The 24,644-nt window shown below is 43.5% G+C and overlaps 1 protein-coding gene across 7 annotated transcripts in view; it reads right to left on the bottom strand.

The window, feature by feature from the left end:
• Positions 1 to 24,644, bottom strand: part of EXD3 (exonuclease 3'-5' domain containing 3) — a 288,705-nt gene that overhangs the window by 220,874 nt on the left and 43,187 nt on the right. For 4 of the 7 annotated variants that reach the window (XM_026860475.1, XM_026860474.1, XM_026860478.1 and 1 more), the window contains exon 2: positions 7,020 to 7,135. In XM_026860475.1, the coding sequence (XP_026716276.1) occupies positions 7,020 to 7,056 (37 nt within the window). In that variant the 5' untranslated portion in view covers positions 7,057 to 7,135. Of the gene's footprint in view, positions 1 to 7,019; positions 7,136 to 24,644 lie in introns of those variants that run through there. The other 3 variants (XM_026860476.1, XM_026860477.1, XM_026860473.1) reach the window with 2 other exon arrangements.

Raw genomic sequence — 24,644 nt, 5'->3', positions numbered from 1 at the left:
TTTAATTAATATCTGGCTGTATTTCACCACTTTGCTAGTGCCAAGACATTTTACTTTGGTCCAAAAGCAAAGTGACTCATCCTCGCTACACCTCTTGTGTAGCACATGCAAGTGCAGTTACACCAACCAACCTGAACCCTCCCTGCTCAGCACCTCGCCCAACTGAAACACGGAGAGCCCCTTCCCTGCCCCAGCTCACGCAGGCTCTGGTCCTCAGCAGACTGTTCATAAGCCTGCCTCACCCAAGCTGTTGGCAGAAAACTAACTCGGCCAAAATACAGATGAGTTCTTGCCGGTCCCGTGAACTGAACCAACTCTGTGAAGGGTCCAAGGTACCAGCAGTGGAGCAAAGAGGATGATTCATGTACCCAGGACTGCTCAACATTTCTTCTCCATGGCCAAGACCATGCCATTTAGAAACAGCAGCTCAGTATCTACTGAATTTCAACAACAGGCTGAAGGAAACTTCAATGGATAGAAACACTCGGTGCTGCTAAGGGAACTGGTGACAGTGAGCCTGCCATTGTGCTGAGTGAAAGCCCAGGTGGCACCTATGAGACGAGGAGCCTGATGTGAACCAGTGAGCAAAGGGACCTACGGCTCTCTAGCCCCTAGGTACAGTGAACAAACAATCTGATGGAGAAGGAGCACAATTTGGGAACATCCACTGCAATAATCTCAATCCTCAAAACTGTAGAGGGTTCCCTAAAAACCTGTGGTTTGTTGGGAAGGAGGTTGGGATTTTGTTTTATGCTTATTTGCCTCTTGTTTTTGTCTTAGTGGATAACATTCATTTCCAGTAACTGTCGACCAAAGTGGAAAAGGAGTATTTAACAATAAAGTGCAAGAGTCCATTATGAGTAATGGCAACCCATGTGCTTTTATGAAACAATAACACACCAACATAAAATAAATCAGTGCCTTTTAATTTAACAATGTAAATTACCCTCCCACCTGCTGTGAATCTCCGTAAGGAGAAAAAGCTGGCTGCATATTTACCAAGCTGTCTATCCCAGTCTCATTCTGAACTGGCCTAATGCCCTGGGGTTAGACTGTAGGACTCTGTCATCTCTTGCACTCGTATGACCTAAGAAAGGGAATGTGGCCTTTTTCCCACAAGCCCAGAGTGAGAACATCATAAAAGCTGAACTTTAGCCCCCTTTTTGGGCAGGCAGCACAATAGCAAGGAGGATGCTGTTACTCCCTGGAGGCTCTGCTGCTGAAAAACATCACCAAGCTCAAGTAAAAGGTCAGTAGTTAGGATTGCATCTCTTGTTTTCTTCAGTTTTCCTCCTCCGTCAAAGGCAGTTAAACATTCTTTGCACACCCCCCTCCCTCCTTCTGAGAAATGCAGGAAGGAAGTGCTTGCAAAATAGTTTAATTTAAAAGAACGCACAATCACACACACAGCAAACACTGCTTTAGACTCAGAGCAGGACACTTCTACTGCCTCACAGTTCTCACTAAAACACAAACCTGCAGTGGCAGAGCCATTCCTCCCTCCCCGCATACAAATGGAGGCTGTGTTTTTACTCCCAAACCCTTTTGTTTAGGGACAGACACCTTGGGTGAGAAGATCAGTGGCTACATGCTGCAGGCAACCCCCTCTGCTCCTCCAGAGCACACAGCACTCCTCAGGTTCTCGCCGAGCTGGAGAAGAGGACAGCTGCCTAGCGAACAGGGCTGTGGAGCCAGGGAAAGAAGGATGCAGAAAACCCTGTAATCAGTCGAGGTGCTGCATGGGAAACAGGCACCAAGAGCCAGTAACACGTAGGACAGTTTCACCTCCAGTTTTTCTCATAACTAGTGCTGTTTGATTTCACAGTATGTTTTTCCTCCTATGTTTGTTACCTGGACCTTGCTAGAGTTTGTGAAGCTTGTTTGTGACTGCTGGATTTAATTTGACCCTTGTCTTCACTAGATTTATGTGAAAGAACCAGAGTGGGAGGAAACAGCTTTTACACTCCATCACTTTTTGCAAAGAGGAATGTAGAGACCAGCAGGCAATTCATGGAAAACTTCTTTGTTAGCAACCAGTTTATGTCGTATGACCACATGTCCAATCTAAACATAATTCTTCTCAGTCACACAGTGTTTTTGTATCCCTGAGCACACAGCATTTACTATCACAAGCCTGTTCCTTTGACTTGTCAGAGACTCTGGCAGTCTTGAGGACTTGTCTTCCCTTGGGCCATGAACCATGACAGCCACTAGCACATGTCAGAAGGGCTCACAAGTCCCTGCCTGCTTTCGCTTCTTTGAGAATCACCAGCCCTCTCAGCCACAGTCTCCTGAAATAAACACCTCTGCCGCTTGCAGCTTCTCCCAGCGCAGCAGCACTCTTGCTCCGTGGTTTCAGAAAATCTGATCATGTTACTGTCGTCCCGCGTTCCTTACATTGCTCAGCTAGCGTGCGGTGGATTGATTTCAAGTTGGCACTCTTGTACTTAAAAGGGACACTATCAACAAATCACAGCCCTGTCTCTTTTTTTTTAACCCATTGCTGTCACAGTGTGCAATTAGATTAATAAAATAAATAACAGATCAGTACATGTAGGAACTAAGAAGAATTGCACCCGCTGCCTGTTACGAGTGATGTCTCTTCCTCCAAGCAGGATGCCAGGACAAGCAAAGACACAATAAATTATTTTCTAGGAGGAAATTAAGAAATTTTGCATGCTATTAATGTGAGCACATTCCCATGTACAGCAAGCAGCTTCACAAAGGGGAAGATTAATACTTTCACAAAACAGGGAAATGAGACTGCCAAATGCCACAAACTGTCTGGGGACTTTGGGTCTACGGCAGGACCTGAAACTAGGTTGCTGAGTTTTGCTTTTTTTCTTTTAAAGTCGACAGCTTCAGTTGACAGCATCTACATTCAGCCCTGACCAGTGGGGAAACCTGATTTTTCTTACTTCTAGGCCACTGTCTTGATGGGTGTTTTGATTTGTTACTGTTTTTGTAAACATACCACTGATGTTTATTATCCTTCCCATCCCCAGTAACTTTTACCTTCTTTTCTTTTTCAATTAGTGCTATTCATGTGCATTTCTGGTAAGTTCAAAAATAATTGTTAGCATTTCAGAAATGCCTTCAGATTTTAAATGAGGACTCTAAATACTGCATTCTGTAAAGACCTTAAGTAAGAAATTATTTCTGTCCCACAGAGTATTGTAAAGGCATTTAAGGAGCTTACTTCCCACCTCATGCCTGTTGCAAGCCCAGACAAAGGACAATAAAAATGTGAAACAGAGGAGAAGGAATGAAATAACCAAAGAAAGGCACATCTGGCTGGGCAGATGAGGTGTTTGTGCAGGTAGCCAGCATGGAGTTGGGGATATTTTTACTTATCAAGACTGTTAAGAGTTACACACTGGTTTTTACACAATATAACAAGCATAAACTACACTACACTGTTACAAATACAACCACCAGTACAGATACGGGGTCAGAGTAGCCCAATTTCAGTAGTACGCAATTTGCTTCTGTAAAGTCTTCACCAGTTACTTGCATAACTCTAGCCTAAAAATCTTTTCATTAAAACAACATACTCTTTCTTTAATTCTAGAGCTTACACTCATATACAAGTTTCTCCCAACTTCGCCAAAACACAGCCTTAAGTAAATACTGTTTTGACTTTGAGTACACTAGGCACACTGCAGAAATTACTGACAGTATCCTTTTTCAGAGGAAAGGTTGACAGAATCCTGTAGTGTCAGTTAATTCAGGAAAAATGTTACCCCACAAAAATTTATTTTCTTAGACTATGAGCAACTACCGAAATTTCAGGATAAGTTACAAATTTACCATTAAGCTGGACTCTTTGAATTCTACTGCAAACTCTCCAATGACCCAAACAGAGAAGTCTCTGACGTGTTTAGCTGACCCCGAGGTGGGGGCTCAAACACAGAGTACAATTCAACAAGGGCAGCATCCATTTGAAACAAAGAGGGCAGGCACAATTGCTTTGGTGGTTGATAGTCTCTCTATCCCCCCTCTTTCCATTTTCAGGTATGAACCAGTCCTCTTGCTGTTGGACACAACATACTAGAAGGTAGCTTTGGTGTATCACAGGCCAAAGAATAATCGGATGGCTTCCAAAATAAAATGAAGAGTGAGAACATGGTAATCCAGACAGGGCTCTGTCTGTGTGGATGTTCACACCCAGAAAGACTAACGTTGGTGCTCAGCCTCAGGCTAGATGTATAGGGAAAATTAAACCTTAAATGTTAAAAAACTGTTTCTCCATCAGTTTAGGCCTTTGATATCCTGTCATATCCAGTTGTATAACAGGATTATACAGTGATCTTGAGAGGTGTTTCAGTGATTACTCACCATCCTTTAACAGCCAATCTTTGCAGGCTTTTTCTATCAGAATCATAATGAAATTCCCAGCTCAAAGTTGGCAAGAATACTAAAACCATACTGAAAGAAATAAAATCAAATAGCTGTTTTAAGGAATGGATAACAAAAGGTTACAGAGCTGACAAGTCTGAAAATATTATCTAAATATTGTAATGCTGCACTTAAACAAAACCAGAAATATGAGAAAAAGATCCCAGTTCAGTTCTGAGCATTTTCTTGGAGTGAGACACAGAATCACATTCAGCAAAGGTGATTCATTTAAAGGTGAGGCCTCTACCTTATTTCTTTCTTTCTTTAAGGCATGACAGATAGGGTTTTCCTCATCACTGCCCTACCCTGAAGACCTGACAGAAGCTTCCGCCTCTGTCATGGCAGACAACAGTAACTTCCTTTCCCTCTGGCCAGACACATCACTCTGGGGTGCCCTGGACCACAGAACATCCCTGGACATTTCCTCGGCTTCAAGCTCCACAGCCTGTCAGCACAATAGCTTATTTACTAAACATCAGCCCTTTTCCTTCTTTTTCTCCTTTTTTTCTTTGTTAAGCTGCTTCTTCTAAAGGCAAATTTTGATTATTGAGATACTTGATTATTAAGGGAAGGAAAGAAAATCCCCAGTAACCTGCTGTCAGACACAGTCTACAGATCAAACTGGCTTGTGCACAAATCCCAGCGGTTTGTGCTCACGCTGCTTCCAAAGTGTTTATGCGAGACGTGTGTTTTTCCTGTTGCACTACCCTGATTGTTTGGCTGGGCTGGGTGATGGATGGTGGAGAAGGTTATGTCTGGAAATGTGCTGCAAAGTCGACAGGAAGCTGAGGGGGCCTTTGCCAGCACTTCCTTCCTGTATACAAGGGGAGGACAGAATGGGAAAAACCTTGGCTGTCTCTCACCCTGAGAAAAGTGCTACCTTTCCAGCTGGATTACAGTAAAAATATTTTAATCTTTCACAAGATTATAATATCCTTCCTCTCTAAGTATAGCTACAGTGGTAGCAAGGCTTAGATAATGAAACGAACTGACAATGTAAAACTTAATAGGTGGCTGCAGAAGGCTGGTGCTGGAAGCAGAACAAATGGAGGTCCAGATGTGAAGATCCCTATCTTCAGCCAAGACATAAACCACGAGTGGGTCACACCTGTCTAATCCAGTATCTTGACTCCAAGAGCAACCAGTACTAAGCACTGCAACAGAAGGTGTAAAATCCACACAAGCAGTACACTGGAAAAGTGTCCCTCTGCACAGCTTCATTCCTCTGCCCGTTATAGAGAGTGGATCTAAACTCAAAGCATAATGTTTATTACCCCTTCCAAAAATAATGCTGCAATGAGCAATGTATGACTATTCTGACCATGTGATACACACATTTCTCACAAGCACCCAGGATAGTCTGTGCTATAGAGACTGTCCTTGAACATCTTTTTCCCAAGAGTCAGCCTCTAGGTGCTTTTGTGGCAGATTTGTAAATCTGCATGACATTCTTACTTTAATTACCACCTGTTCACAGAAATAAAAACACATGCAGAGTATTACAGAATAGATATTCCATGCTACCACAGGAATTTTCCTAAAATTTTCCATTCTTGAACTCCCAGATTCAAACCCATAGACAATGGCAAGACCTTTATTGTAGGCAGGTGTTCAGAACCCCAAACTCATCGACTTGCTTTGTCTGCAGCTACAGGGACTGCAAGAGCATGACAAAAGGGTGCTGGCTATAAGGACAACTTTCCTTGCTACCCCATCGAGGGGATATCCTAGCAATCCCCTCAAACAGATACTATCTGGACAAGTTTGCCCAAGCAAGTCTGAAAAAGGGAGGAATAAATTCTCAGGACTCTTGACAACAAAAGAAAAATTCCCAAACCTGTAAGCGGATAGCTCTCATAACAGCCTCTATTTCTGAAAAAGGAATCAGACAAAAAGACCTCACCCGTTAATAAAGAGTGGGGAACAATGGAAACTGTCAAAAAATAGCCCTCACGTCAGAACTAAGAATGCCCCGTTACACATCCAAAAAAGCACAGAGCTGAGCAAGGACCTGGGAGGATGTCAGGCACTGATTCTGGCTTACGCGTCTCCCAGGCCCTTCTCCATTGCAGAAACTGCCAGAAGCACTAGATGATACTGAATTCCAGTAACCAAAGATGGGGATGGAAGAGGAGAAGACATTTATGACAGGACTGAGCCAGAATTAATTCCTGTCCATACAATCTCTCCAGCAAGGACCCTGAAACTGAAACTTCACGGAACATACATGAAAATGATACGTGTGTGTATCTTCCACAGGTTTTACTTTATAGGGTAAAGCAATGAATGAGAAAACTAAACTATGGATAAATTCTGAATGAGTTGTGTAACACAGTAATAAAAATCATGTGTTCTTCTGAATTGGTGAGAAATTATAAAAACTCTTGCTATAAAAATTTTCAATCTAGAATACAATTCTAAGAACACTGATATCTAGATGCAGACCAGATCAAAAATCCAATAACCTTCACAGCACACAATTTAGCATTAAATTCACAGGTTTTGCTCTATTTGTGACTCAGCATTCTCCTCCAGCAGCACTAAGAAAAATAAATGGAAAGCAAATCATGCTGAACGAACAGGAGAAGACAGACAAACACTTGGACAAGCAGAAAACTCACCAGTGGGCTGATCACTTGAGTCACTGTTCTGATTCATCTTCCCAAAGGCGGCACCAAATCAGGATGCTGAGGTTAGAGGTCTACAGCTCAGAGATGGTAGCCCAAGCTCTTGCTTCCAAAAAGAAAAAAAATGCAGTGTTACTATCAAACTGTAGGAACTTCACCCTGTGTGACAACGGAATTATCTTGTGTGTGGTCTGTTGCCTTCGAATCTAAGCAAGATAGTGGAGCAACTGTGTGCATATATAACTTAGTGTAGAAGTCATAGTACACTGCCTGAAGATCAGAGAACTAAATGGTGAATTGGTGAATTAAGTCAACCAAGAAACACTGAAAAGTGGCAACTGAAATCTCATGAAAGTTGAAACAAAATGTAGTTAAAACAACATCTGGTTTCCTGGAATAAGTCAAGATTAGCTTTCAAATTTCAGGAGTCTTTAACACTGTTTACTTGATTAACCAAACAAAACCCAAGACCTATCTAACCTCCAAACTGGACAGATAGTCCACATGAAGGTATGCTTTTGCCATAGCTAAACAGCTCCTCCTCTTTATTTGCTTGCCCTTCCACTCATCGCATCTTCACTGTGGTTGAGTTGGGAACAGAACCCTTGTCTCCCAAATCCCAACTCAGTGCCTTAACCACCACATCCTTCCTGCTGAATCACATTGCAGAATTGTTTATCAGGAAGGAAATTCCCCCTCGAGAGTACTCACTCTGAGTGTGCTGGTGGAACACAAATGCTTAGAAAAATACCAATGGACTAGCAGTAACAACAAGTGATTTAAGCCACTGTACAACAGGCTAAAGGTATCCACCAGCAGTGTAAGTAAGGCACCACCAAACAGGACATGACAGAGAACAAGCAGTGCATCTGAATGACCTCAGAGTAATAGCTTCCTGCTCTTAACAGAAGATAAATAACTTTGAAAACATCTATCCCACATTTAGCATTAGGTGCATGTCACACACAGGGGGGATTCAAAAGGTTTATATTCTTACCAGGCACTGGGAAGGTCACCTTTGGTACCATCTCACACCAACCTGCTAAGTGCAAGCAGCTGTTGTATGTGATCTAGTGAGTCAGAATTAACCTCAACATGTTGTACTAGCAAAGGGCCTTCACTTTTTTTAAGGTCTTTAGCAACAACAACAACAAGAAGCAGGGGGAAGATACCAAAAGTGGAACAAACATGTTTTAGCCTATACACAGTTTACCACATTAGTCTCCTAGAAAACAAAAAGGGTTGAAATTCATCCATGATCTGTCTGAGGACACAAACCCACTGAAATGGCAAGTTCATGGTCCAGGCCTCTGAAGAATTTGGCTCTGCTCAGCAGTTGGGCAAAGGAGAAGAATTTCCCCACTTACAAGCAATGTCTTTCCAGGTTGCGTCCCACGAGACCCCACCACAGTAACCAACACAAACACACACTTCGGCAGATTCCCAGAACTCTGACAAGATTTCTTTTATACTCCCTTTAAATGCCATTGTATAGAAATTCCAGCAGGACTGACTCTTAAGGGGCAGGGAACCAAACCCTCAATCACAACATCCTGGGGTCACGCTCATATATCTACAGCAGCTTTTAATGGGCACATCAGACAGGGCTAGCTGCCTCGAGAGCAGACCCAAGAGAGAGGTGCTCAGCCTCCAGTGCACCGAGCTCTGGGACAGGTAAGGGCCAGGTCCATCCTGCAGACACAGGCAGGGCCCCACAGGCTCTTCTGGACACCCCAGCCCCATGGGAAGGCAGCCTTCTCCCCAGAGGAACCTGGTTGGAGAGCAGCCATCCACCATGCACCCACATGAACACCTGTAAGCTTCTGTTCCCCCTAGACATCTACTCTGTAGTAGTTAAACTCCAAGACTGATCCCCAGGGATGCCAGAAGCACCTCTCAAAGCAAACACAGGGTGTATGGGTGATGCTCTGGAGACACAAAGGCCCTCCAAGGACACTTTGTGTGGGATCCATCTATCACATGCAGACACCTGCATCTAAGCTGAGCATCTGGGCTCCCCTTCTGATCAGTGGAGATACAGAGTCATCTCTAGGGATCTTACCTGAACAGGGATGACTTGAAGAAAACATCTAGAGTAACCTGTTTCTCTCTGGTGGCTGTCTAGAAAGTCTTGGTGGTCATCTCAAATGAAGGCATTTAAGTATAACCAGCTAAATCCTGCCCTCTATCAGTACTTTACCCCAAAACAAATAAACAAAATCAAATTCACTGCTTTGAAGTTTGGTATTTTGAATCTAGAAACTACTCATTCATTCCGTGTTACTTTAATTGCCTACAGATTTTGTATTTAACTTAATGTATCTATACAGATACATACATGAGTCAGATGGAGCCAGACTCTTCTCAGTGGTGCCCAATAACAGGACAAGAGGCAATAGGAAATCATGTTTAAACATTAGGAAAAAAAGCCCACTTTTTCTTTTTTTTTTTTTTTTTTTTAACGTACAAGTGATCAGACACTGGAACAGGCTATTCAGAGAGGTTGTAAAGTCTCCACACTGACTGGACACAGTCCTGCGCAACCTCCTCTGAGCACAGGGTTGGAGCAGGCAATCTCCAGGGGTCCCCTCCAACCTCAACTGTACTGCAATTCTGTAGCATACTTGAAGACTTTACATTAAAAGACTCCTTACATCTGGGATGTACAAAGTTGAAGACAGCCAAACCTTATCACCTAGGGGTAATGCCTGAGATTTCCAGAGAAACCATCATGCTGTCCCCAGTCTGTTCCACATTCATCCCATCAGGAATCACTGCTTGCTGCCGAATACCTGTCTCAGTTTTGTTCTGCACCACTTTGCATTTTTTTACATCACTGGCATCAGACCCATCCAATAATTTACTAAAGTGAAAGCTTCTTGCCAGAAGAGACTTTGAGGCACTACTTCCATTCTTGAACAGTAAAAAAGTCACAATTTCTTCTCAAGGCTTCTTTCAACTTTATCTAAAAACTCTCAAGCCTTACTTTTTTATATCATACGAGAGTAATTTAGGAATTAATATTAAATGCAATTCAATTGTTCTTCACTAAAAAGGCTATTCTCTCATTTCTTGCCTGATATTTTTGTAGTCAGGATCAAGGTTGTGGTTTTTTCCTATCAGGTCAGCCCCACTTAGGTCTAAATCTAGTGTGCCCAGAGGGAGAATGTAACTCTACATCATCAATCCTGCAGGATGTTGTGATCAGTTTACAGCAGTGAACAGCACATTAGAAACTGCTGTTATGGATGTTTTCCGCATAGTTCAAAGCACTCCCCATATGAAAACTCAGCACAGAACAGCTAAAGAAAAAGGCTTCTACTAAACTGCTTCTCCAAGGACTTCTGATTTTTCTCCAGAGCAGGTGTGGGCACTACTGAGCTCTTGATTTGGGGACTAGCGCCACGCAGGAGTGTTTTGCTTCATATTGAAGCAAATGATTAAATGATTGCACCCAGTCATCCTAAATAATGCATATGGTGTGAAACAAAAAGAATGACTATCTAGCAAATGTCTGACACCTCCACTGCATAAGTGCCCCAACGGTGAACTAACATTTAGGTGGATGGGGAAGCTTTTTCACCTGATGGTGTAAACAGAATTCATGATCCTGGTGCTCGGTAACAGCTGAGGCCACAGCCACCACCAGACGGAGAACTGAGGCCACCAGTTTCCTTTTGAGCAATTTCAGTTCAAGCAGGGCCATCATGGTCTGGAGTGAACAACAGGCTCCTGAATCCTCAGCTGGAGAGCCACGCAGAGGAAAGCTGCAAATCTCTCTCCTGATAGTTTGCTAACCCTCTGCGGGGGTCAATTCCTTTGCTGTTATCTCAAGCCCTGCCATAACTGGTGCCTTTCCTTAAAGCCCAGCAGCTGGGTTGAAGGAACTGCATAAAAAAATCTTCTCTCTCCTCAGAAAATGTCACCAAAACAAAAAAGCAGGTTTCTATTCCGCTTGGTTATGGAAAAAGATTTGAAAATGTGAAGTGAGAGTAACTTAAAAGCTTTAGAAACAAGAAGACAAATACTAGGAAACAATATTTATTTGTAGTCTTCACTATATTGTGATATTTAAGCCTATCTCACATTTTTTCAACCTGCCTTTTGCTGCTTTATTGTTCCAGAACACAGGCACATGCAGCAAAAGACATCCAGCATTACAGATTCCTCTGCAGAAATAAAAAAGAGTTGGAAGTATGGGTGAAGGAGCTGTAGTCCTAGAAGTGCTAACTAAAACATTACCTGAAGACCATGAGTGTCTTTTCATTGACTTTTACAGACTTTGGATCCTGTACTTAAACCCAGCAGCTTTGGGGCCAGATCTGGCTTCTAGACTCCATCGGCCACAAACCCAACCCTTCATTCTTCATAATGCACCAGCTGAACTATTCCACCCCAAATCTCTGCTCCATGCAGTTCCACCTATTTTTAGTGTTTTTCCTTTATCACATAAATCTTTAACTACCCAGAAATAGAAGCTTCACTTCTCTATGATAAGGATATTTAAAAAAAAGCAATGACACTGACAAAAAAAAAAAAAAAGCAGCAGAGGCTGTCAGCCAGTTCCTGCCAGCACCTGTGCAGAGACACCCCCCCACCCCGGCAACCTCAGCTTCATCAGCACCCCGCAGCTGGCCGGGCTCCACTGCACCCGGGTGGCTGGCTGATCAGGTCCCTCCTGGATGTGGCTGCACAGCACCACCAGGAACATCGACCAGCACAGCCGAAGCCAGTGCTTGAGAGCGGTGTTGGGAACAGGCCAGGACAAGACCCTGCAGCTAAAAGCTGCCTTCTCTATCAATTAATTTTGAGTTCATTCTGAGAAGGAGATTCCTCTTTCTCCACTTTGGTTTAATGGAATTTTCATTAAATGATTATTGATTTTCAATCATTTATAGAACTAGTTTAATAATTTCCTACCATTATTATCAGAATAAGATTCATTGAAACTGCTGAAGGCTCAAACCAGAACACATACAGCAGAAGCCAGTAGAGCTACGCAGTTCTAGCGTACGCCCTCCGCCTCATTAGTTCTGACATTAAAACTAGACAGCAGCTGACAAAATATCAACAGATGTCTATCAAAGTCGGTTGCATTACCTCAGCATGGTGAAACCAGCCAGCTTGACAAGAATGTATTTTTAATGGAAGTTCCTGTCCAAGTTCCTAACATCAATAAGCAAATTGTTGTGACACCAAGGGCATAAATAAAACCCGAACCTGTGGAGAAAGCCCTGTACACCAGGGAATGCATCTTCCTGCAGGCATGCAGAATGTCCAGCACATCACCACCATCAACAGGATACCAAAACCAAACCAATCGCTGTATGCAGGTACCAACCATGTGGAGCCATATCTGAAACCAGTACGTTCACACCCAGCCTTTCATAACGTAGAGCTGACTCTGCAAATCGCAGGCCTGCAGCTAATTTCTGTATGTTTTACTCCTGACAGTAGAGTTGACCCTCCATTACAGAAGCAGGAACTTCAAACAGCTGGGTCACTGCTTCCCTTCCAGCCAGGGTAAACAGTTCACCAGCAGCACCCAACTGAAGTTAATGCAGCGACACACTGCTTCATTCAATTTGCAGCGGTACAGCAAGGAGGGTTATTCCAGAGGGTGGGCAGGGGAGTTTTAACAGAACTTCTTGAAATGAGATGAATCCTCCTTTCCAAAGGAGGGGAAAAAAATAAAAGAAAACCACAGGCTGGCCTTCAGTTTCTGAAAGCGCAGGAAGACCTCTAAACATGATGCTTCAGTGATTTTTGCCCCGGGCTCTCCCGTTGGAGGGACACTGTGACTCCCAAGGAATGTGTCAGAGGAAAACTGCCAGACATGTGCACGGGGTTCTGCCTATCAGGGCATTTGGTAAGAATAACGTTTTGCTTTTTTCTTGTAGATCTTAAAGAGTCATGGATAGGTAGGATAAAATAAATACTTTACATGATTCCCAAGTATTCCTGCAACCTCCAAGAGACTGTTTGCTATCAGGCTTCCTGGAAGCTAATTGCAGCAGAGCATCTAGTAAGAGGCTCATTGCACCAGGAGAAAAAAAAAAAAAAAAGCCTGGCAGCAGCCTCCTCTGTCACCACACTGCTGGCTGTGAGCATCTTCCGAAAGGCTTCCAGAACAACATCCCGCATCACCTGCAAATCTCCACTCCCACCAAGAGGCTCCTGCAGGCCAACAGCACGCACAAACTGCCTACACATCCAAGCGTGGGACTATGGCTGCTGACTGCTGCCTTTCCTTACTTCCCCCACCTTCTCAAAGTACGTGTGAAGTCATCCTATCCTGCCAGCAACATCTGAAAGGGTACCACTCCACAGACCAAGCTCTCCCTGCTCATTTTGCTCTTCTTACACATCAATCACCTTCAGTCTATTGGAAAACTCACCCTGGAAACAACTAGCACAACTAAAGTTACTGCTGAAACTCTGGGCAACGCTGCGAGGGTGTTTCTTGGTGTTGGAGGTGGTTCTCTCACTTGCATTCCAGCCCCGCGGAAGGATGCTGGCTCCAGAACACGAAGTGTTGTGGTCCATGCCTGCTTCTCCCTTTGGAAGCTGAAAGAGGATGAGTTTGTTGGTCTCTGGCACCCTCTGCTGACAAACCACCACGGACCTGTCCCACCGCTGCCCGCCCATGCAGTGCCCAGGGCACACACGGAACTTTCAGGCTGGAAGGGCCTCACCCTGCTAACATAATCCACATCTCCTTCCCTAGATTAACATTTCATAACTTAAAATTTATTTTCTCTCATTTGTTTGTCCAGGTACATCTGTTAAATCGTTCTAATCAAAAATGGCCCTTCTTCCCTTTGGTTTGCTCCAGTATCTGAGCACACCGCACAAAGGAATGCACCCTACTCTCCCATCTCTGGTGTTACCTAAACCACCTTGTATTGATCACACTTTCCACCTACCAATGCCCCCCAGCACCATGCACGCAGCATCCATCCTCTTCCTTCTTTCCAGAAAGGTATGTACCAGGGAGGCGACCTAAAGTCCAACACTAATTTGGAGAATGAAAAGGGCAATAATCCAAAGCACAGTGTGCTGGCTCAGGTATCAGCCAGGGATACCTGAGGGTTTGTCCATGGAAGGAAACTGTCCAAACCCTTCCAGGACCACGCTTTTGAAGCACGATTCCCTCAACAGTCTTCACAGCAGGCTTGTCACACAGCACACGTAGCTCTGTGAGCTCTCCACGGCCCCGAGCTGGGCAGGAGGATCACTGGGCAGAGGGGGAGCAGCAGCAGCAGCGCATGGAAGCTGTGCCTGGCAGGGGGACTCTGTGCCACCCTCCTCCACCAGTGCAGCCTGGCACCAGTGAAGGGAAGGGAAGACATGATCACACGCACACCTTTGTCACATACCCAGCAACAATTCTGCAACGTGTCCAAGACATGGTATTTCACACAAAGTTACATCGAAATGTTTCTCTGGCTCCCTGCAGCCAGCAGACACCAGAAGTGAAGGGGTTTGCTTCACTCAATCACTAACGTGACACATCCTGACCCTGCTGTGTTGCACTTGAAGATTCCTGTGTAACAATGAACACCAAGAACAGAGAATATTCTGTGTAAAGGCCACAGAGAAACAGAAACCTAATCTTCTGAGATGTGTTAACTTTAGAGATAGATTTTCAGCCTTGTTATTGTCTGCATTTTTCTGCTTCTTGTTTTTTCTTTACTTGTGTGAAGGAAAGGCCAGGAGAACAAGCCCCGCTTGACAGTATACACTGAGTAAACCATAAGACAGCTTGCAGGCTGAATAGACACACTGGTACTTTCTAAATGCTATTTCAAACACATGCAGGTTGTACTTAATCTACCAAAGGATCTCCACTTCAGTAGAAAGAATCCCAAAGGATCATTCCACCTCCAAACCAGCACCTTAGAAAAAAAACAACTAAGGAAACTTTGGAAATCTGCAATGAAGAATTTCAGCCAGAATCAAAGTGTAAAAATAATGTTCTCAGCAAATAGAAAAACAGCTCAGGGTGAACGACTTTACACATTTAATTGCAATTTGTTGGTCACTACTGAAAACCAGTATAATATAAAAAAAAAACAAACAACCAAAACCCAAACTTTAAAAAAAACAGGGGACTAAACTACCAAGATGATTGTAATGGTAACATGTAATCCTCCTTAGTAGGAGATACAGTGTAGTTATCTTAAATGCTGACAATTCAGTATCTCTTGAGCTCTCTCTCAAATTAAAAAAAACCTTACTTTGCTTTCTTTTTTCCAGCCCTAGAATAGAATAGCTTCGTGTTAACACAAAGCTTTGTGTGTACGCACACCACCACTGGGGACTCAGTATGTGACTTCACTACTTCCCAAAACAGAGCCAGGGCTGTTTCATTGTGACTTCTTCAGGCACTGTGATTGCTTCCCAGAATTTTCATCTCAAGTTTAGGCACCAGTATTAAGCAATGAACCCAGTTCTATTAACATCTGTCCAGTGCTCTGTAACAGAAAGCATTTGAAAGTTTTCTCTTGGATTGCTGAGGAAGTTTTATTATCTTGCATAAACCTATTCTTTTTTTTTTTTTTTTTAAATGCATTAGCCATCCTCCAGAGTCTGACACTTCTAAAAGGCTTTGACAGACAGGCTCTGGCAAACATAGCTGTGGCAGCTGAAGACGCTGCTCCCACCAGCTGTTTGTCCCACCTTGCTCTGCCAGGAGATTCTGCCTGGACAGCACAGCTGGCTGGAAGTCTGCACACCCAATGCCTCAGCTCTCAATTTTGGCATGTTAATGTGAACAGCAGGTGAAAGTACTTGTGCAAAACTGCTGGGCTCTGAGTTAAAGAACTGAGTGAAAAACTGAGATACAAGGACACATTCCTTCTGGAGCCCTAATAAACAGTGGGGGACAGTCATCTCCTAAATTATTGCAGCTGTTTGGCCAGCAGACGTGAGTCAGAGCACTAATATACACAAATCATCAGTGCATGTAGGAACATGATCTGAACTCTTACCTCCTGACGAATACTTCACTTTGGGGGTTGCTCCTAAGGAATCACCAAGAGAGACTCTTCAGCCACATCTACACTACAAAGTTTTGGAAGTGCAATTATGCTGGTAAAAGTGCAGTAAAAACCATCACTTTCTGACTGACAGATGCTCAAGCAAAGTCCCAGACATGACAGAAATAATTTTAAGAATCATGGCATTTAGAGTAGGAGGGAAGGAGGGAGGGAGGGAGGAGGGAAAGTTTGTCTTTGACAAAATCTTCTTTTCTTTTTAAAATAAAAATTGTGGAAACTTTTCTTCACCTGAGGGCTTTGCTTGAATAGCTTTAGCTATAGAACCAACACTGAACAAAAAGCTTTTACAGGATGGATGAGTGATTTTAGCAATCCAGTAAATTTCCTCCATCTTGATCTGCCTCCCTAGCTAATCCCCCTGTCTATTCACTCAAAGGAGATGAAACTCGGCTGTGTTGATTTCTTCTTGATTACTTTCACTCCAGACCATGTCTAAACACTCCTAGAATCAAAGCAGAATAATCTAAGGATTTCCTCTCAAATCAACATTTCCTCTGTTATCCCTGTTGTTAGCAAATCACTCCGACCCCGACTGTCTGCAGCTCCTCATCTTCCATCCTCAACCACAGTTACTGACAGGCTGCCCGCACCCTGAGCAGAGCCAGCAGCTCTGCAGCTTCCACAGGTTTCAGGCAACACTCAAGTTTACAGGCAAGTTTCTCTTCTGTCTCCCAAAGGCACTGCTGTGATGCCTTGTAAATATTTTCAGAATTCAGGAGTCCCACAACCTATTGGCATTTTAATTTCCACGTTTTCTTATCAGGCTAGACCTAGATTTTCTTCCTAGGTTTTTCTCACCCGCACCTGGTCAACAACAAGAAGCTACCTGTTATTAGTTAAGTTTTGCCTCTTATTTCTGCTTGCTTTTTACCCACATCATCACCTGTAGGTCCTCCCATCTCCTTCAGGGAATATCTCCCTTGTTAAATGCTGCGACAGAAGGCAGTAAGGAGGGAGGAATGCTGGATGAATGGAGAATGGAGAGGCAGGAGCTGCAGCAATCAGAGATGAGTTGACAACAAACTGGTAATGACTGAAAAGCTGGAGGAGACACTGGCTTTGCTGTGGCTGAAGATCCTGACAACTACTTGAAATATAAATAAAGGGACAAGCAATTATTGGCTTGAGACTTTGACCAGTAGATCTCTTCATAATACAAGACCAAATCTTACAATGCACTGGTGGTCTTGTTTGCCCACTCTCTGAGAAGAGAACAATCTATGTCTGAAACAATCTCACCTGCTGGCACCTAAGAGACTGACACCCCCATAGCAATCCTTCAGGATAAGGGTTCTCACTGTTTCTGAACAAGTTTCATTTTCACTGTCATCACCAGATGACATCAAGGTCAATTAAGTCTGCTCATCAAAGTCAATTAAGTCTGTCAAGCTTTTAGAGCAGGAAGCCCACAACTCCACCATGTTCTTGTAGGCTTCCTTATGCTTCTACCCACAGCACGAGAAACAACATCTTCCTAGAGTACAGGGATAATGTTAAATCCCACAAAGTCAGAATAAAGTCGAGTCACATTATTCACCACACACTGTGTGCTGAATTTTGATCTCTTTCCAAGCCATATCTGTGTTATCTACACCATGCCTGATAATAAATTGCTTTCAAAACTCCTTCAGGGAGAGTTCTTCCTCACGCTTTATCTCCTGAATAAGCTTAGAGAAGGCCTTCCTCAGAAAGCAGGCGTTGAATGCAGTGATTAAGCCATCAGTGTGATTAATGAGGTCATCTTTGGTGGCATAAATGGCTCTTGCATTGGACATCGGTTTGTAATCAAGTTTGTGGGAGATAATATTGTACAAAACAAGGAGGGTTTTGAAGTTGTGGGTCTGTTCTCCTCGCAGTACTTCTGGAAGGCCAGCACCAAGAAAGCACTCCTGAAACTCCAGGGTAGCGAGCCAGGTTCTTCCGTATGACCAGAAGATGTGTCTTCAATAACCTTCTCATTGTCCTTTGATTCTTATTATGATAAAACAAGCAAGGGCTTTGCCTTCTAGCCTCCTCCTGCATCACCGCCCAACAAATGGGTTAGATTATCTCAGGGGAAGAGAGAACCCAAGTTCAGAAACGTTTTGAGCAGCACCACACAGTCACTGTGAAACTGTCTGCTCAGATGAGATTTCAATAGTTAGAGAAGTCTCCACCATTACCTTCAGAAGAAGTTGAGAAAAAAAGCCATAATAGCCAGTTTTTGCACTGTTATGCATCCATAAACAATATTATTAACCTGAAAGGCATGTGTTTTTCTCAGTATGATTTATTAGTTGGAGATTTAGTTTAATCATGATGGTCTAATTTTTCATAAAGTACTAGGGTTTATGCATAGTTTTAACCACCTTTTGAAAGATCTTTAAGTAATGATGAATCGACCCATAAAATAATACAAATGTTAGAACCAACATATATTATTCTCCTTTAGGCATGGGCAGGAGTGTCTCATTTATTTCTGCCAAATGATTTGGCATCTGAACAACTGGCAATAAATTCAAAGTGAAAGAGCAAAGCTGTGGGCAACCACTGGAAAGATTGGGATTCTTTCCCTTCTCATTTCAACATGAAATGCCATGTCTGCTCTGGGATGTTATAATCTAATCCACTTGTTCACAAGGCAGCAGCTACATCAAGATAGTGTGCATCTGCACTGCCTTGCCACAATGCCATAAAGTACCTCTCTTATAAAGCATTACATATGCACAAGTCCACACTTGATCAAAGTAACCACTGGAGAGAGATCTCACCTTGTAGTGCTCTTCACTCTGTGAGTTTGCAGATGCTATCAGAAACTGCAGTCTCTGAAAAGCAAACTAAAAGGGAACCATGATGTCACCTCTGGTATTACTACTTCAACCAGCACCACTGCCATACTGATGGCAGGCATCGTGGAAGTGATGCTCTGGGATACCTGCTTATGGTGGTCAGTACAAAGGTCAGGATACTACGTGCTCCTATCAGCAGAACTGATGCACATCTCAGCTGTGTGAGAGATCAGCTCCTTAGGATCCTTCTCAAACCCCAAAGAGGTTGCATGCAGAACCGGACCAGCATTGTACACTGTCCAAAGGATGCATGATAAGAGAAGTGTTGGGTACTTTGGCTGACAAGTCACAGCAGAAGGGTGCTCTGCTGCATCTACTGGCCTCTGCTTGCTTCTCTACTGTTTGCATCACATCTCTTCCCATGACCATAAACTTTCTCAGAAGTTTTTAGAACTGTCTTAAAAGATGGTAAGAATGGTCTTAAGTATTATCCCTTCATCCACTTCTGTGCCTTAATGGCCCTCAACACTGGGAAACTAGGCAGTGCTATTGTTTAACTATTTAACCAGGCTTTACTTTGCCTGCATTCTGTCTCTTAACAAAGGTGCTCAGCAGTGAGCATGCACTAGAAAAGTCCCCTCACACTCTTTCTCAGCAGAAGACATCTCAGCCTCCCAGCAGATACCCATGTCTGGACTTTGACAGGTCAGGTTTTACAGAAAACAAACTAGGGCAGACATACAACTCCACTGCTGCCAGCACAGCCACAGGTCTGCAGAAGCACCACTTGAATCCAAACCAACCACCCAGGCACTGAAACAGCCCGCTCCAGCTCTGAGTGCTGCTGTCACAGTGCTACAGGAACCTGGAAATGCACATGAATACTTACTGCGCACAACTGTTAACCTGAGCCGCAGAGCAACGTCTCTTTTGTCTCGTTTCCATGTAGCAAGGCAGAAAGCTGTGAGCACAGCTCTCCCTGGAGAGTGTTTCAGTGAGACAAGGCCACAGAAAACAGGCAAGGGTCTTGCCAAGCAAGAAAGGTGTCAGCTGAAAAGACACGCAACACTGCTGCATGTAGCTGTCCTGTTGTGTTCCCCATCTTGTTTGAGGTACCTTTGGATTCAGTGATGAACCAACTGCATCCCCTGCAGAAATAGTCTAGTTCCTTAAAGCTGTGTGTAACTGGGTTGTTGCAGCCCCTCTTCCTGGACTTCTATCAGGCTAATGATGGAAATATGGTGCAGGAAAGTTGTTATTTAAACTCATTATCAGAGAGGAAATTTTTCACAACCTGGCCTACAGTGGTTAAGGAAACATTATTTGGTGGCTGAAGAAGCCACTGCCTTTGTTCTCAAATATGGCTGGATGGACACACAATGCACTTTAGGAAGAACTGCAACGCCGCCTGCTCCATACAGGTAAGCCTGGTGGCACAAGCACTTCTCGCCATGCCCCTCAGCTTCTCCAAAGCTTTCTGGGACACAAAAAGGAAATCAGAAGCAACACGCTGAAAATGGAAAATTTCAACCTCCTAAAAATTATTAATCACTTCAAATGCTGAAACAATACCCTTTGTCAAAGCAGTGGGTGGTGAGGTTGGCACAGCTCCTACTAAAGAGAAACTGGATCTTTCACATGAAAGCATGAAGTGGCATCCTGTGCTGATGAGATACTCGACCTGAATTTCTTTCAACTATTTTTGCTGCCTCCTTTAGCCTAAGTTTATGGAAAACAGGAGGACAGAAACAGCCTGGGCCAACAGTGACCTGAACCAGAGACACCACATGGGTGCAAGCAGGAGGAGGAAAGCTGTTCATCGACAGTAACCAAAGGCTCCTTGCTATTTACAGGAGAAAAAACATCTTTTAGAACACCATGCAACTCTCTAGGAAGCTGTAATGGAAATTTAGCAAGTGAGGCACTAACATAGGACTCCACAAAGTTCCGTGAGACCTGCAAGCAGCAGGTGTCAGTTGTAAATGCTTCGCTGACCTTCTGTGACTCCCCGGCGTCACACAGCATCAAGCCCCGTGCTGGTGGATAAAGGAGAATGTGCAAAAAGAGGCCCCCAGAGGCACAGTATCTGTGGACAGGTAGGATCTTTGAAGCACTGGTCTGCAACTTTGTACATTTTAATTAATCTTAAAGGTAGTAACAGCTCATTTTCTTGAGAGTTGGGGCAAACCCAGAGCCCAGCCATTTTAAGAAAAGAGCACTGAGAAAATAAACACCGGTATCTGAGACGGAGGCATTTCTGACCTATGCTTAAATTAGTGTTTGCAGCTTTAGCACCGTTTCCCCCACCGCCTGGGATGCTGAATGCATTGTCTTCCCCTGCCCGGATGAGGAAGGACGCTGACGCATGGCACAGCCTACCCACTTTGTCACACTCAGCAAACAAAGAGGAAGCTTGAAAAGGCGAGATCAATAACTGGAAGACACAGCGGCAGTTTGTCCCCAGTGCTGGACAGTTAATCCTGATGTGCAATCCCCCCCTGAATTTAAAATGCTTGATACATGTCATTTCTGGCTGTGATTAAACATCTAATGACTCACACTCTCTGATAGATTAGAAGCATTTGTTCTGTGGTCTCAAAACACTACAAAGAATGAAAAGCCTCCAAGAAATAAAGCTCAAAACTAAGAATAAGTTGCTGCTAAGTGTTGGCTTAAGAATGTGATACTGCAACAGAACAATTTTAGGTACCTGCCATAAAAAACTCAAATTTGCTACAACATTATTTCTTATCACACAGAATGTGTTGTGTGTAATTATTTGTCGGTATTAGTTTACAAAGGCAGATGCCAATTTAAAAAACAAGCAAACCCTTGCAAGTACAGCAGGATGTTCAGTGTTGTATTATTTCATGGCTGACGTGGAGCACTTTAAGGAGTACTGAATACTGATTTTATTTCTTTATACTCCTCGGGTCTGAGAAGATATACACACTAGAATAATGCTAGCACCAACATTTCAATATACTACTTAAATTCACTCTCTAATCATTATTTCTGTATTTCAAATTAGATTTTACGGTGAAATTCAGAAGCAAAGCGAAGCCATGTAATATTGTACTTATGGCCACTGCAACATGCATTTTGAATTTCACTGTTTCATATCCACCTACCTATGCATAATTAATAATCTCTTTACACAGATTCTCATTCTTGTCCAGTTCAGAGTCTGCAGGAGGTAATTTAACCTGGCAATGTTTGTCACATTAAAAATAAGAAAAAAGGAGCAAGGGAAAAGCTATAAAGATAAGATACCAGAATACATACATTAAAAAAAATGCCTTTCCAAGTATAACTTACATTGTCTTATACTTTCTGAATGCTCAGAACTAGTTCACAGGCAGCTATATTATAATTTTGTTTCTCAGATAAGAGAAACTCAATTTCATATGCTCAAAGTAACCAGCTCTGAGATTTGGAACAGAGCTTTGGAGCTTTGGAGACCTCCGGCACTCCTTAGGAAAAAGGAAAAGCACAGCACTAGCACGGAAGACGTGCCTGCTGTACTAAAAGGCAGATGCCTTCAGAGCACTGTATGTTTAGTCATCTCTTTATCAAACCCTTAACTAATTAAACAACCCTCTTGTCAAAGAGGACAGTCATTGTTTGTGTGACCTGTAAACATAATGGGATAATCTGCCTTTCTCCTTTTTTTCTCCCTCAATTCTTCTAAACAGCTGGGGGATGCGCTGCCTGCTCTCCAGGAAGCCTCCGCTCATCTGTCATTCTTCTCCGCTTGCAGCGCTCCGCTGCTGCACGCAGCATCACAAGCCAAGCTTAAGACAATAACGCCTCAGATACACCAACAATCAATCTGATACTATGCCATTAAAGAGTCCCCAGGCCCCTGAAGGGCTGAGCAGACATTTAGGAGGGAAAATGAAGCAATTCTTGGATAGAATTGACAATTAAAACTATATTGATCTACAAATGGCAAAAGATGCTGAAAGGTAAGCATTTCCAGTACCCTGTTTTGACTTTAGTACCAGAGCAGAAAGGGGTTGCAAATGATAAAGTTTTGATCAGATGGCATCAGGCTTACTCTTACATCTGCACAGCTACAGCAGCAAAGCTGTTAATCAACTGTTAAAGACTCGGAAAGTCACACTTTCAGAGATGATCTCCAGCCCCAGGTACCCAAGGGAACAGCTCATCTCAGACACGCAGGTTAAACAGCAATTAGAGGGGGCAACTATTTTCTCATGTGAAAGGAGGTCAGTGTTTCCATAGGTTGCAAAATCCAAAGGTTTGCCAGTACGCCTCCCCGCTGCAATCCTGAAGCAGGGGATGTCTCCCCTCAGCAGGCTTTGGTGAAAGCTCTCTGGTCGCCCCTGTCAGGCAGAGCTACACAGCTCCCTTACCCCGCAGACATGACAAAAGCCATTACCCGTCACAGCTCTCCTTCATCAAAGTTTCTGTTTTCCTACTTATAACACCAGCAGCAATCTAGACTTATTTTCTATAGGAAATTCAGACTACACAGTATCTGAAATTCTGAATTCAAAAGCAATAGCCTGAAACCAAAATGAATCTGTTTTATAGCATGAAGATTTTGCAGAACTGTGGCTCCCAGGAGAGAAGTGGAGAGCTGGCTGGGTGGGCAGCCCTTGCTCCCCAAGCCCTGGGGACACGAGCTGGGACAGTCTGCTCTCTCCTCCAGGGTGCTCTGGCAGCAATGGCCACGCACGGTTTCACTGACCCTAACTGGTGATAAACACCATTTCGTTTGATAGCAGGAGATTCATATGTATCTGCTGGTTTGACTAAGAGGAAATGCAGTATTTCTGTATGAAAGGTGAGGAGGAAGAGGAGGAGGAAGGGGACAGTGGGAATAGAAGGCTGAATAATACCCAAATGTGAAGACCCTTCAGTGTCCTTCAAAAGAAAGCCCAAGGCCCTCTGCAGACTAACCCATCATTAGCTGTATTGCCAGAAACACGGGATCACCAAAATCCTTGCTAACCACCTTTAGTTACCTAAGTACCTGACAGTGCCATTTCACGCAGAGAATGGCAGAGGATGAAGGGCTCAGCACAAGCAGGACAACTCTTATCTTCTCCTGAGCAACTCCACTCCACAGTCCAGCTTTGAAGATAAATTCCCCCCACCTGCTGCTCAATGACTACCGAGAGTCCTACTCCTGAGTAAGATGGAGAGTGAAACAATGTCACCCCATCACAGATCCACAGAGGGTAACAGAGCAAGAGACACTTCATGGACATACTCAGCTGTCCATCTGCCTGATTTCACTCAGCCCTACCTTGAACACATTTGTCAGCTGGCTTAAATCTCCTTCAAAGGAGACACAACAGCAATGTGCCCTGTGTTCAGGACAGAATGAAACCCAGGAGACAGCAAGTACAATACAAAGTCTGTTTCTTTTGCACCTCATCTAGTCCACAGAAGAGGAAAAAAATGCAGAATTGCTCTATTTTTAACCTACCACCAAGAGACACTTTATAGAGTCAGGCTCAAATCTCAACAAGTTCCTCATCTCAATCCAAATTAAACTCAGCAAGTGTAAAGATGACATCCCAAATGGAATATATCAAAGCCAAATGATGTTATCCTAGCAAAATTTCAAAAATTTCCATATCTGGAACAAAACAACTAGCAATATACGCCTTAAGGCTCTTTTTCTTGCTCTTTCCCTTTTTTGTGTGTGGGGTTTTTTTTTCTCTTTCCTCCCCACCTCATCACTGCAGACAAGTTTTAAACAATATACATGAAAATAGCAGCTTTCAATCTGTTCCTGGAATAGTCAAGTTAAT

This window comes from Athene cunicularia (genome assembly GCF_003259725.1).
Source record: "Athene cunicularia isolate RWA chromosome 17 unlocalized genomic scaffold, athCun1 chr17_part1, whole genome shotgun sequence".
Taxonomy (NCBI): Eukaryota; Metazoa; Chordata; class Aves; order Strigiformes; family Strigidae; genus Athene; species Athene cunicularia.
The sequence above is the reverse complement of the archived record's forward strand: the minus strand, read 5'-3'. Positions and strand labels throughout refer to the sequence as shown.